Source organism: Choristoneura fumiferana, chromosome Z (genome assembly GCF_025370935.1).
Source record: "Choristoneura fumiferana chromosome Z, NRCan_CFum_1, whole genome shotgun sequence".
Taxonomy (NCBI): Eukaryota; Metazoa; Arthropoda; class Insecta; order Lepidoptera; family Tortricidae; genus Choristoneura; species Choristoneura fumiferana.
The window spans coordinates 15,457,759-15,471,797 of record NC_133472.1 but is presented as its reverse complement, the minus strand read 5'-3'; the positions used below and the strand labels follow the sequence as shown (position 1 = coordinate 15,471,797).

At 39.2% G+C, this 14,039-nt stretch overlaps 2 protein-coding genes across 5 annotated transcripts in view; one reads left to right on the top strand and one right to left on the bottom strand.

The window, feature by feature from the left end:
- Nucleotides 1-876: 876 nt before the first annotated feature.
- LOC141429075 (4'-phosphopantetheine phosphatase) lies at nt 877-3,512 on the bottom strand. The gene is made up of 5 exons (XM_074089260.1): nt 3,093-3,512; nt 2,461-2,666; nt 1,887-2,017; nt 1,392-1,680; nt 877-1,284 (listed from the first exon to the last, which is right to left on the bottom strand). The coding sequence occupies exons 1-5, from the start codon at nt 3,329-3,331 to the stop codon at nt 1,064-1,066; spliced, it is 1,086 nt and encodes a 361-aa protein (XP_073945361.1). The 5' UTR covers nt 3,332-3,512; the 3' UTR covers nt 877-1,063.
- Nucleotides 3,513-10,198: 6,686 nt separating this feature from the next.
- pbl (epithelial cell transforming 2 pebble) overlaps nt 10,199-14,039 on the top strand; it is a 35,648-nt gene continuing 31,807 nt past the window's right edge. For 3 of the 4 annotated variants that reach the window (XM_074088965.1, XM_074088956.1, XM_074088940.1), the window contains exon 1: nt 10,199-10,515. In XM_074088965.1, coding sequence (XP_073945066.1) covers nt 10,443-10,515 — 73 coding nt within the window. In that variant the 5' untranslated portion in view covers nt 10,199-10,442. Of the gene's footprint in view, nt 10,516-13,434; nt 13,518-14,039 lie in introns of all 4 variants that reach the window. The other variant, XM_074088949.1, reaches the window with a different exon arrangement.

The following is a 14,039-nucleotide window of genomic DNA, read 5'->3' as shown; positions in this document are numbered from 1 at the left end:
AATCTTTCTAGACATAGTCACACTTGATGCCAAAAATGACTTCCTCATCGATTGCGTATGTCCGGTCAGCATCATATGTAATGGTCCATGGCTAGAAACACGGTAATGCCAATACACTAATCATACTCATACACTAATATTGTTGTAGAAAACATATCCTACTAACATTATAATATACAAAAGGGCTACTACGAAATTCGAAGTTCGTGACGTACCATCCCTCTCATTCTCGCTCGTATTAAATAATAATAAGCATAAACGGGACCTAGTATAGTCTCTGGATATTACATTTAGATCGGTCAGTATGGGAAAGTCTGAAACTATAAGACATACGAAGATCTGTTCTTAGGAACCATGTCATCGATATTAGTAACAAACAAGTCAAACTGCATTCATACATTAAAAAAAAGTTGTAGGTACTCGGCTCGGGAATCGAACCCTGATGTTGTGAATAAAACTTACATTATTAAAGAATATGAAATGCAATGCATTTTATTCATTCTAGACATCGTGTTTCATAGTAAAATTTATTGCTTACTAGCTTTTGCCCGCGGCTTCGCCCGCGTGGAATTCGGATATCGCATGCTGTTCCCTCGGGGAACTGCATTTTTCCGGGATAAAAAGTACCCTATGTCACTCTCTGGCCTATGTCAGCTCTATGTCACTCCGTTTCGACGTGAAAGACGGACAAACACACACACACTCTTTCGCATTTATAATATTAGTATGGATGATTATAAACTACAGTACCGATATCCAAATGATCATGGAGTATACAGCTTCTGGATGATTAAACTAATCACAGGCGCATTGCTCGTGCTGATATATAAACCATACCTAAAAGTACAATTTTTTATTACAAATTAAACACGAATCTGCGTAACACTCAATATATTTCGAAAAAATACTACTATTAGTGTCAATACAAAATTATAACTGCATGTCCAGAAACAATGTCTTTGAATGCTTTAGAAATAAAAGTAGTCTACATCCTAAGTGAATACTGAGTTACATTACATAACACATCCGTAAAAATATTGCTTATGTACTTATAATATAATTGTTAAGGCTTTGTTTGTATCGGTTTGTCTTCATAAATAAAGATCACAGAGAATAGGGGTCCACCAAGGCGTTGAGCCAACCAAGCATTCTTGACCACAGCTAGCTTGAGTGAGTCCACTGCAAATATTGTATTAACTCTCTTAAAATTTGTATGTACGGCCCTTCCCATTCCTTCCAAAATAATCAAATCCACTCCTCGCATTTTCATTTCAGAACTGAGACCTGTTAAAATATTACAATTCTGTGAGTAAATAAATCTACCCAAAAATTTGAAATAGTATAGTTTTTTTAATAAATATTTAGTTGTTACGCATGATTTCTGTATTTACCTATGCTAATAGTCCTGAGGTCAAGGCAAGGACCTCGTTGTCCACTTGACCTTACAACTAAATCGCCCATTGCCAGGGCAGCTGACAATATAGGACAAATTAAAGAAGCTTGTTGCAGAATATCTTCTAATTCAACATTAGTAACATCATTCAGAGCAGGCCACTCATTAGCACATAGAATAACCGCTGTGCCTCGAAGTAATAATGCCCTTACAAATGGCAAAATTCCTAGAATTATGTCTACTCCACTATTATCAACAAATATTGCTGCACAACGGTGAACAGTTGTCTGAAAATAAGCATTATGTAAATAAAAAAACCTGCAGGGCTACTACAAAACTCGAAGTTCGTGTTGTACCATCCCTCTCGCTCTCGTATTAAATAGTATGAGACAGTGTCAAAGGGACCGCACAACACGAATTTTGAGTTTCGAGTTTCGTAGTAGCCCTGCTGAACAGTATTTCAATAACATGAAGTGCCCAATCACATCAGTACCTCTAATTTATCTAGCCATTTATCGAGACCATCATAAAGCCATGGTCTGCTTTGAATTTTTTGTAAAGCTCCATAAAGTCCACAATCTAATATGGCAGCAACAGCTTGGGCTCCACAATCAAACATGTTACCTGTTAATAAAATATTTTTTTTAGAATCATAAAAATAATGAATACCTATAGCAGTCAATTATATAGGTATAAGGGGGGGCTGTTCTCGGAAACTCGATGTCTATGTACATTGAATCGGCATCATAGCAGTCAATTAAAAAAGCATTACAACAATCATTTTAGGCTATATAGTCACACCAGTAGTAAAAGTAAACCATTGCAATTATGTAAGTAGTATAATTGTCAAATTTAATAAAAAAATCATTAGGGAGCTACTATACCGTGCTGGTTAACGGTGAGACCTGGCACTTGTAACACATTACAACAAACAAGCATTTGAACCAATATTGCAGTTTTGTACCATTGGGCACATACCTAGCTCATTTCCAGTGTCAGTAACTATAGAATCCACATACAACAATTGCCAGATCCCATTAATTTTTCACTATCTTGATTTTTCTCACCTGCTAAAACCCCTCTACATAACTCTATCCACCGCTGCCGGTCATTAGGTATGGCATCAATTTCAGCTAACCTCGAACTAAATACTGCAAGTGCCCTTTCATTGTCAAATTTCTTCTGTAGTTTCCATAAGTCAAAGAATCCCTGGGAACGAAGGCATGTTTCGTTGATGTCAAGAAGTAAACGTATGGTCAACTGCCCATGAGCACTAGAATTATAAACAAAATATTAATAACAAAAATAATTACAAAAAAAGACAATATAATGGCGTATTTTATCTAGACAACAAAGAGATATTATTGTTCTGTATCTATGAAAGCACTATCTTGCACACAACATATTTTAATCTACCTACCAGATAACAAAATGCAACAGAGGTTCCCAAACTTTGTCTGTGAAGCCTTTTGGAAAGTAAAGAAAACAAGGGCATTCAGATTTTCATTATTTCCTTAAATTTTTATTGTCCTTGGAGGCGTTCTACACATCACCTAAATAAAACACAAGGGAGCCAGTAAGGGATAAACCTTTCAGAATTGATAGTTTGGAAACCCTGTAATACTAATACCTATAACAGTGCTTATTATATTTCCAAAAAAAAAATGATTTATGTCATAAAAGTATTTCAAGTACTTACACAGGATTAACTCTTAGCTCCTTTAGCGCCTCCACGTAACAAGTCTTATATTTTAGAGCTCGTATTTCCACAGTTGGGTCATCAGTATTGGCAAGCGCATAGTTCACATTTCTTTCTACTAGTCTTTCACAGGTGTTGAGCCAATATTCTCTCGCTTCATCATCCACTAACAGGTCCAAAGTGTCTGGATTATATTTATCTGGTTCTTGCAAGATGTGTGAAAGACCGCAGTGTTCCATCCTAGTATCGCTATTGAAGTCAGATTTAGGATTGAAAGATATGTTTTATTCACTAATTTCCAATCTCATTGTTACGTTTTATCATTGAGCAAATATTTCTATATAACAATATTTTATCTTATCAAGCCGAGATGTAGTTTTTTCTGTTTGATTTGACGGTATCTGTCAAGTTAAGTCAACCAGCGGGGCCGCTCCAATATTCGAAAATAGAAGTTCGTGTCGTTTCGTCTCTGACGCTTATACTATTTAACACGAGAGTAAGAAGGACAGTACGATACGAACATCGATTTTTCGAATTTCGGAGTAGGCCATCTGTTGCGCCCTTTCGTGAGGATACAGAATAAACATACGTGTACACATTTTACGCTATACTTAAGGCCCAATTTGTGGTGTACCCAATTTAGAATAGCGCCAACCCTGTCAAAGACTTGTAAAGAACAAAGACACTATTACTTCGACAATGCTTCGCTATAGGGAAAGTGGGTCTCTAAGCATTGGTTTGCAACCCACCTAGGAGAAGGACAACTCCGAAATTAAACCCGGAATGGAGTCTCCGTTAGGCGCAAGTATGGTATAACCCGAAATATGCGGCAGATTCCTGCAGCCGACCTGGCTCCACACGTATCGGCTTGCCTTTCCTGTGGAAACAGTCAGTGAGGCCGAGAGGGTAATTCAGGTCCTGGGCAGCCCTGTATTTCCTTAACTCCGTCCCAGGCGGCGTATGTCTGTGGAGAGGTAACTCCATCCGCGTCAGCTAAGCTGCGTGGCCAACAACACGGAAAGTGGCAGTTACCAGTTATAAGTCAGCACAGATGGGCGTAAGTGCAGACGCTAGGGGTCACTTTCGACAGTGGGAGGGTCCATCGTAGACCCATTGATTGGTTACCGCCCGCTCCAAGCCGGGCAGCCCCCGGTCAGTAAGGTACTAATCCGTCCCGTTGCTGGTCTGCTCCTTTGGGGTGTAGGGAGCACTAGCTTTCGGCTAGATGACTGGTGTCGATAACTTTAACACCTGCTGGTCAAAAGTGCTTTAAGAAAATGTTGCCCCGCCAATCCATGCGCATTGCGACATGGAATGTCCGCACCATGAGGACAGGCCTCCCGATCACCAGTGGAGGCTCACTAGATAGCGCACAAGACCTGCGCAAAACCGCTGTGATCGATGCAGAGCTAAGCAGGCTTAACATCTCTGTCTGCGCTTTGCAGGAGACCAGACTACCTGACGAGGGCTCGTTACGCGAGTCCTCATTCACATTTTACTGGAAAGGAAAAGACTTCGCTGATGTTCGTGAACACGGTGTTGGTTTTGCGATCCGAAACGATCTTTTAACTGCCATCGAGAGTCCTCGCGGTGTTTCGGAGCGCATTATGGTTTTACGGTTCAATAGCAGTTGCGGTTTTGTTACTGTTATATCAGCTTACGCTCCGACATTAACATCCTCGGATGAATCGAAGGACCGGTTTTATAGCCAACTAGCCGAAACGATCAAAACTGTCAACAGCAGCGATCGCCTCTATGTCCTGGGGGACTTCAATGCTCGTGTTGGCCAGGATCACTCGGCATGGCCCGGCTGTATTGGTTATCATGGCGTTGGCAACATGAATGATAACGGCCAACGACTACTTGAGTTTTGTTCTGAACATATGCTGTGTGTAACCAATACATATTTCAAGGGCAAAACACCTCGCAAAGTCTCCTGGAGGCACCCGCGATCTGGTCGCTGGCATCAGCTGGATGTGGTGCTCTCCAGAACGAAGGACCTTCGTGAAGTCCTCCATACACGTACTTTCCATAGTGCCGACTGTGACACGGACCACTCTTTGGTGGCAGCACACATAGCCATTACTCACAAAAAGATTCATTCGTCCAAGCTACCTGGTAAGAGGAGGCTAAACGTTTCCAATACTCGGGTTGACGAAAATATCCAAAAGTTTGAGTCATTGGCTAGTAACGTACTCGTTGAAAATACCATCAATACACCGTTATGTGAGGAGTGGTCTAACGTCAAAAAACTACTAACTGAAACCGCCATTGAGACGTTCGGTGGTCTGAAAACAAAATCTCAGGATTGGTTTTCGGATAATATCGAGCATCTCCAACCCATGCTTGACTCAAAGCGCGAAGCTGCCCTTAGACACCGTATGCATCCCAGTCCCGACACTGGAATAGCGCTTCGCAATAGTAAAGCAGCCCTCCAGCGAAGTGTGCGGTACTTTGCCAACATGTACTGGTCCAATCTCGGTCGCACCATTCAAATCTGTGCAGACAGGGGAAATATTAGCGGTGTTACGAAGGCATCAAGCGGGCCTTGGTCCCGTCATTAAAAAGACAGCGCCTCTCAAAGACGCGGATGGCTCTGTGATTACAGACAGCCAAAAACAACTGGACCGCTGGGTCGAGCATTATGTAGGTCTCTATTCTCAGCCTGTGTTCCTGCATCCGGGGGCAGTGCAAAGCATGCCCAAACTGGACAAATGGACAGAATTAGATGATCTGCCGACTATAGAGGAATTTAACGCTGCTGTCAATCAGCTCAAGTGTGGAAAGAGTCCCGGTGGTGACGGCACCCAAGCCGAAGTAATTAAACTCCAGTGTATCACCAATCCTGCACAATCTTCTGTGTAAGTGCTGGGAGGAAGGAAGTGTACCTCAGGACATGCGCGACGCTAACATCGTCACCTTATACAAAGGGAAAGGTGACCGCGGCGACTGTAACTGCTACCGCGGTATTGCCCTTTTAAGCATAGTTGGCAAGCTTTTTGGTCGAGTCATCCTGTGTAAAATCCAAAAGCTTGCAGACCGTATCTATCCTGAGGCGCAGTGTGGTTTTCGCTCCCAGCGATCCACAGTAGATATGATCTTCACACTTCGTCAGTTACAGGAGAAGTGTAGGGAGCAGAACACCCCCCTCTACGTCGCTTTCGTTGACCTTAACAAAGCGTTCGATACGGTCAGCCGGGAAGGTCTCTATTTTGCGCTCGAGAGCATTGGGTGTCCGCCTAAATTCTAAGCCTGGTAAAATCATTTCACGAAGGCATGAAGGGCGTAGTAGTTTACAACGCAACACATCGGAGCCGTTTGATGTTCGCAGAGGTGTGCGTCAGGGCTGCGTTCTGGCTCCTACCCTGTTCGGAATATATTTCTCACTAATATTACGAACAGCTTTCGGTGACACCGAACGGGGTATTCATCTGCACACGAGGCGCGACGGTAAGATGTTAAATATCTCTCTCCTCAAATCCAAAAACATCGTGAGGATCTTTTCGCGACAGTCTTCTCTTTGCCGATGATGCAGCCTTTGTAGCCAATTCTGCGCTGAACTTCAGTCATGGTGGACAATTTTCCCGGGCGTGTTCCTTATACGCTATGACCGTCAACACCAAAAAAAACAGTTGTTCTTGCACAAGGGATTTCTGTCGCCCCCTCAATTTCGCTGAATGGCGCCATGCTGGAGTAGTTGACAGGTTTGCTACTTAGGATCGACTGTGTCAAACAATCTCTCACTTAATGCGGAGATCGACATTCGTATTGGCAAAGCGGCGACATGTTCGGGAAGCTTAGTACGAGAGTGTGGAACAAAAAAAGCTCACCCACAAGGACCAAGATGGTTGTCTTCCAGGCTTCCATCATGAGCATCCTTTTGTACGGAGCTGAAACCTGGACAACGTATGCAAAACAAGAGCGTCAGTTAAACTCCTTCTACATGCGCTGTCTGCGGAGGATCCTGGGTATTTCATGGCAAGTCAGGGTCACCAACGAGAGGGTTCTAGAAATTGCACAGCTGCCTAGCCTAATCGCTCTTCTCAACAGAGACGCTTACGTTGGCTAGGGCACGTGCATAGAATGGAGCCCTCTCGATTACCGCGTCATGTCATGCTCGGCGCAGTGGCCAATGCAAGAGAAACGTCGGGAGGCCTTTGCTCAGATTTAAGGACTGCGCTAAGCGAGACATGGCCGCCTTCAAAATTGACCACTTGACTGGGAACTGTTGGCGGAGAAACGCACAGATTGGCGCGGACGTGTGTTGGAGGGTCGCAAGTATTGCGATGAGCCTGGTTCAGGGCACTTGCTGACAAGAGACAGAAACGCAACCAGCGGTTCTGCACCAACATCCGCAGATTTCTCTTGTCTGGCCTGTGGGCGGACTATTTCGCATCGGTCTGGTCAGTCACCGAAACGATTTGTGCACAGGCGCACGCCATCGTTGCGTTTCGGAGGATACGATAAAATGATGACACATTTTAACGCTAAACGCTATACTTAAGGCCCAATTTGTTTGTGTACCCAATAATTTGACTCTTGGAGGGTATCTAACGTTAATAAAATAATGGATCAGCTAAATGAACATAGCATTGTAACATGCGACCCTATGCGCGATACGAGTCCAGAACTTCAGAAAACTAGAAAACGACAAGTCAAGGCAGAGGCAGTGGGGCTACTACGAAACTCGAAAATCGAAGTTCGTATCGCACCGTCCCTTTCACTCGCGTCAGCGGGGCAGCAACATACGAAGTTCGAGTTATGCACTTTTATATTATAGGGCAACCATAGGGCACCAAGTTCTATAAACAGACAATCACTTGCTAAACTTGCTTATGAGGAATCCGGTCCGACTGAGCGAGATAGCACTTCTAGGGTTCTATTCTCTTTCTAACACCTAAACGTTTATGATTATGATGTGGTTTTGAAAAAATAATTCTGGTTTCTAAACAGCAGACCAAATCCTATACTAAAACAAAATACTGTAAGTAATAAAATTTACATTATAGCAACAGCAAAATTAAAAACATAGATCCTAATGAACGTGGGTGACGTTAGCATGCGGGAGTTTTATTTTATTTATATTCAGCATCTTCAGTTCTTCATCACTTCTCAAGCTTCGTTTTTATGCTGGATATGGGCGACATAAAACGACTTTTTATGCTCTAGTGCATGAAGTAAAATCTTCGTCTAAAACCAAGGCAATTAGGTGTAAACAGCCACAAATAAAGAAGTTTCTACATATTCTTTTAATAGTTTTAAATTGGTATAAAACAAAAAAACAATTAAAATGTAAAACTTCGTCGTACCAGCTCGGGTGGCTATTCGAACGTCTCGGGTAAAATGGCTCGTTTCATGCTCTCGTTGTACAATCTACTATTTATGCTCTAGTGCCTCTAGTCTAGTGCATAAAGTAAAATCTTCGTCTAAGACTAAGGTTACAAAATACGTCTCGATCGCGTTCGCTTTAATAATCTCAATATGTATGGAAACACGAACATTGCAAACGTTTCGCTAGAGGCGCTGTTCGTGTTTCCATACAAATTGAGATTACGTATTTTGTAACCGAAAACTTACACTAAGGGTACTACGAAACTCGAAACTCGAAGTTCGTGTCGTACCGTTTCTCTCTCTCTCGTATTAAATAGTATAAGTGTCAAAGTGACCGCACGATACGAACTTCGAGTTTCGAGTTTCGTAGTAGCCCTGCTGGTGTCAACAGCCACAAATAAATAAGAAGGGCTACTCCGAAACTCGAAGTTCGTATCGTGCCGTTCCTCTCGCTCTCGTATTAAATAGTATAAATGTCGGAGGGACCGCACGACACGAACTTTGAGTTTCGGGTTTCGTAGTAGCCCTGCAGTTTTTATATTATATTATAATATTTTTTAATTTATATAAAACTAAAAATCAATGAAAATAAATCAATAAACTAAATAATTATATAGCAATGCATGAAAAATAAAAGGCATATAGTAAGGCAACGTATAATACGTATATCATCGTATATGTCACAAAGAGGATGGTGTCCATGTGGGCACGTATTTGAATATCGAAAATTTAAAAAGCGAAGTATCGAAGTATCTTAATATCAAGAAAAATGCATAACTCGATTCGTTTTGGTCACGGTTCAATCTAACCGCTGCTCCTCGCTGCGCTCGTCGTCGCACCTAATTTTTAGGTTAGATTACAGTACCTAGAATTTAAAACTGAAGTCTGATTAATTCAACCGAAAAGTAGGTGCGACGACGAGCGTAGCGAGGAGGTGCGTGTTAGGTTCAACTGTGGCCAAAACTGTGGCCAAAGTTAAATTTCGTATCAGTGATCGACTATTGTAGTATATTGTATTGTATATTATAGACAGACATTCGATATTTAGAATTTCGACCTTAAAATTGTTCGAAATTTCAATTTTCGATATTTTATCCGTCGACATTCGGATTTTCGATATTTTAGCATTCGATAATTGTACTGTTCGATAATTTATGCTTTCGACATTTTGAGTTTCGACCTTATGATCGTTCGATATTCTGATTTTCGATATTTTGACCGTCGACGTTTTAACTATAGATATTTTAAATTTCGATATTCAAATACGTGCCCGTCCATGTTTCACTATGTTTACCATTTTTGTTCGTCGGCATGTTGCAATACTTGCAATCTAATAGTCTGTCTATAGATATGCAATGTATGAGACAATATAACGCTGTCACATCTCACCTCACGCTTTATAAATATCAGTTACAACATTCAATTCCGTTGATGAGGCGTTGTGGTTGTTGAATATTTTAAATTAATAAATTACTTAAACACACAAAACAACGGTTACTTTTTTCGTTATATTTAAATTTCTTCCTGTTTATCCTGTTCCTGTAGTTTTATAAATCAAACAAAATAAGGAAATGGTAACAAATATTTTTTGTATTGCAAGAATCAATCTGTAAGTTAAATTTTTTTTTAGTTAATTTTTCGTTGATAAAACATAAATAAATGTTCCTTGAAAGACAAAGCGTCGTCGTTAGTTTGTAAGCTGCCCAAGCGCTACAACTTTCATCCCAGCTTCCTATTGGTCAATGAAACTATGGTCAGGCAGCTGCTACTCACAACTTCATTTTGTTTATGGCTCGCTCGCTGCCTGTCTGGTGCTTATCCTATCTGTTTTATCAAGTTCAGTTTTATTCTCATAGTTTATTTGTTGGAATTTTGAGAAATGTGTTTGAAATGGATAAAACTAGTTCTTTTCGAAAAAGACTGATTTGCACGTAATGTACATAGTGATATAACATGTGTCATTAGGTTATTGTAATTGGTGTTGTAAATGATTGATGTAACAAACCAGTGTACAGCAAGATGGACGAATTGTCTAAGGGCATGACACAAACAGGAAGCGCCGCTGCTACTGACGAAATTGAACATAATAATGGTTAATAATTTATTTTTTTACAGTTACGCTCGTATACGTTATACGCCATATTATTATGCCTTTTATCATTCCCTTTTTTGATCTAGGTACGCATTTATTTACGTGTAAACATCAACAATATTCTTCTGATGGTTTTTAACCGTTTTCTTGCTTATTTTAATATATTATCATCCCTGAGTAATGCCGAATTGGTAAATAATGTTGGAAAGATATTTTAACACAAACCTTGATTTACTGTATTGAGTAAGAGGACTTGTCAGAGTCTAAGATGTTAGGTTTTTAGACGATTTATAAATATCGTTTTTCGGTTTCTTATTAGGTATCATCTGTAGCTAGTTGTGGATAACGGTCATTTTCGAGGCTTAAAAACTCGAACCCTTAAGACTCCAGTCTTAAAGACTCGACTATATTTGACAATTAATTTGGCTTATTTTAGCCGTATGGATGCAAGATACTGTCTTTGAGTTGTTAAGCCTCGAGAGTCTTTAGGGTTTGAGTCTTTAAGCCTCGACATGAGCGTTTTTCACAACACTATCTGTAGCTTAGATAATATTTTTGTTCGTAAAGGAAATTCATATTTTAGAATCCTCATAGAAATACATTTAAATTTTTAAAGATACAAATAGGTTCCCAACAAAATTCATGTATATTATTTTTTTGTATACCCAACGTTTGTGGAGAAATAATTCAAAATTGTTCCATTGGTTGGTGAGCAGAACTTGAGTTAAATCTGAACAAACAGCTCTCAAATTGGTGGTAAAAAGGTATTTCTTAAAACACCCAGTCTATTCCTAGTAGTAAATAAATAAAATTAGATCTAGATGTAAATTATCCACTTGACAGTCTGACGATACCATGGGTTCCAAAACCAAAATGCTTCCACCCGTCTGTGGATGCCTTAGTGTTGTAAATTTTAACCTTGATTTTGTCCACAAATCTTATATTATTAGCTATTATTATATAAATAGTACTTGAATGAATAAACATTAATTATCATCACAGTATTTTTTCTTTATTCAAACCTTGTAGTTAGAAAATTGTGGATACGGGGCGTGTTGCATCCGTCGATAAAAACCCGGACGGTTTGAGGCATATTGGTTGCGCACTCCGCACTATCAAGTGGTTAAATTCCATTTAAAATAAAATTTGTTCTACCATATCCTGTATGTGATAGACTGGGATAGGTAGAAGCAAGCTTTTCTCTACACTCAATGTCTATTTGCATTTGTGCATATTTTTCGCTTTACACCAACTGGAATGCCACATAATATAAAAAAATTATTATATGACTGTTATTGACTCTATGTGATGCAGTGAGCTGCAAAAAGACTGGTCAAGAATATTCTCTCACTAATCTATTTATTTACAATAAGTGTTGAGCAAAGATATTGTTGAGTGGTCTTACATGTAAGTAGTGATCGATCATAAATTTAATAGAAGCTAAGATGATTTCTAAAAATATTGAAAGCAAATAAATGTTTACAATTAATACTTAATGACAATGTAACTGAAACTTTTAGCTATATTCAATCTATGGGTAGTAATAGTACATATTTCACTGATTGCTGAGCAGATAATTTTGCCTGAGGTGTGACTAAGGGAATTTTCTAACAGAGAATTTCTGTCAAGCAGTCGGATAAGAAAGTTATATGCTTATATATACTTTAATTCAATAAGTCTTGACCCTCATCTCTTCGTCATGACATGGGATGACCTATGTGATACCGAGCCATTGATATGTGCGTTCAAAGTGACATTAGCATGATAAGACCAATTAATTATTATTTAGTAATATAAGGTATCACTCGCATTGCATTCAATCAAAAAATTACTTTTTATGAGGAATTCCCAACAAGCCAAGAATTTCTTTTCATAGATTTTTATTAAAATATGTTTTAGATTGTATGTTTTTTTTGATGAATATTTCAAGTTTATGTGCAGGTACTGTTATTTTAAATATTTATACTGTTATTTAAATTCAGTGACTAGAATAGTACCCGAAAAGTTTCTCGATGAGGGCTACAGCATAGATGTTGCTAGTGTCGCTGCTTAAGTGGCTAAATAAGAAACAACACAAGCTGTGATATGAGGCGCATAGGAGAAATTCGTGTCTGTATCGTTGTCCAGCGGTGGTGTAGCAGTATAGCACACAGCACGGAGTGCCGAGGACCTGGGTTCGATTCCCAGCGCTGGTCTTATTTTTCTGGTTTTTCTGTGCATCTATATTTCAGTTTGTATTTTCCACTACAATAGTAATTTGTAACTATAAATAACTACAAGTCACTTTCTAAAATCATGTTGTGAAATCTCTGTGCTGTTCTGTGTTGTGCATGTTATTGGTTTATTTGCCCTTAAAAACATGACTGGTACACAGATGCACAAACTGAGAAACTAATGTTTTATCTTTAAATGTGGTTGAAACCCTTTTTGACCTTTTTGACCATACCTTTCCAAAAGAATTTTGATAGGTACCTCCTTATAATGAAAATGTGAAGGTGAGTGAGAGTCAGTTTCCTTTCCATGGTTCTAGTAAATTTTGAGGACTGGTAATTTTATCGCCATTTTAATATTAGGGTTTCATTATTTATTGGTTGGTTGATGGATGCAAATTGCAAATTATGAAAAATGGTTGGCACATAAAAATTTACTTACATCAGCCATTAATTATTATTAATATAAAAATGGTATATTTCCTATTTAACAATTATTTGTTAAAATTATATAAAAAAAAGTAGCATTTATTCTTGTGCCTCAAGAGGTAAGCTCTGAATTTTCTCACACGGAGCCCTTTCTTCTTAGTGGGTAAGGATTATACTGTGGACTGTGGGTAGTGGGACTTCACATTCTTCATAACTGCTAGAATAATTGTTTATGTGCGGTGTGATATGTGGTGGCGTTTGACAAGCACTGCTTTTGCAGATGGCGTAAAGCGTGGTTTGCGGCACGCACGCCAACTATGCTAGCGTTGGTAGAACAACTGCGGTCATACTTTGGTGGAGGATGTGAGTGCGCATGCGTCTGTCACATGTCGTGTGCCTCACTTCAATCAACTGGATTTTTTTCATTTGATATCTTTAACAAACCAGTTTTGTGTGATCCTTTATTCATTTGCAAATGTAAATACACATTCATTCATAAATTTAGCTATTTATCTCCTGGATGATTTAAACAATTTTTTAAGAATAGCCAGTGATGAATATTAAAATTGTGTTGAACTATTTATCGCTTTTAAACATAGGGTTGTTTAAGGAACCCTTGGCACTATTTTTTATTTATTGTATGAATAACTAAATTAGGTACACATTTTTATAGTGTAAACAAATACTAAATTCCTTTTTTGTTTAAATATTGTTTCTCATTACACTTAAAAGTGATTCAAGGGGATTTGTCTCAATTCGTCTAAAAAGCAACAGGTCTATGTAGCATGTGGTCTAAAAAGCAGCTGGTCTATGTAGCCAGTGGTCTATAAGGCAACTGGTCTAAGTAGCAAGTGGTCTATAAAGCAACTGGTCTAAGTAGCAAGT

Coding starts and splice junctions, on each gene's coding strand:
- LOC141429075 (XM_074089260.1), bottom strand. CDS start 3,331: ATGGAACACTGCGGTCTTTCACACATCTTGCAAGAACCAGATAAATAT. Junction 2,018..2,460: donor ATGTAGAGGGGTTTTAGCAG/GTGAGAAAAATC, acceptor TTTTATTAACAG/GTAACATGTTTGATTGTGGA. Junction 1,681..1,886: donor AATGGCTAGATAAATTAGAG/GTACTGATGTGA, acceptor GCTTATTTTCAG/ACAACTGTTCACCGTTGTGC.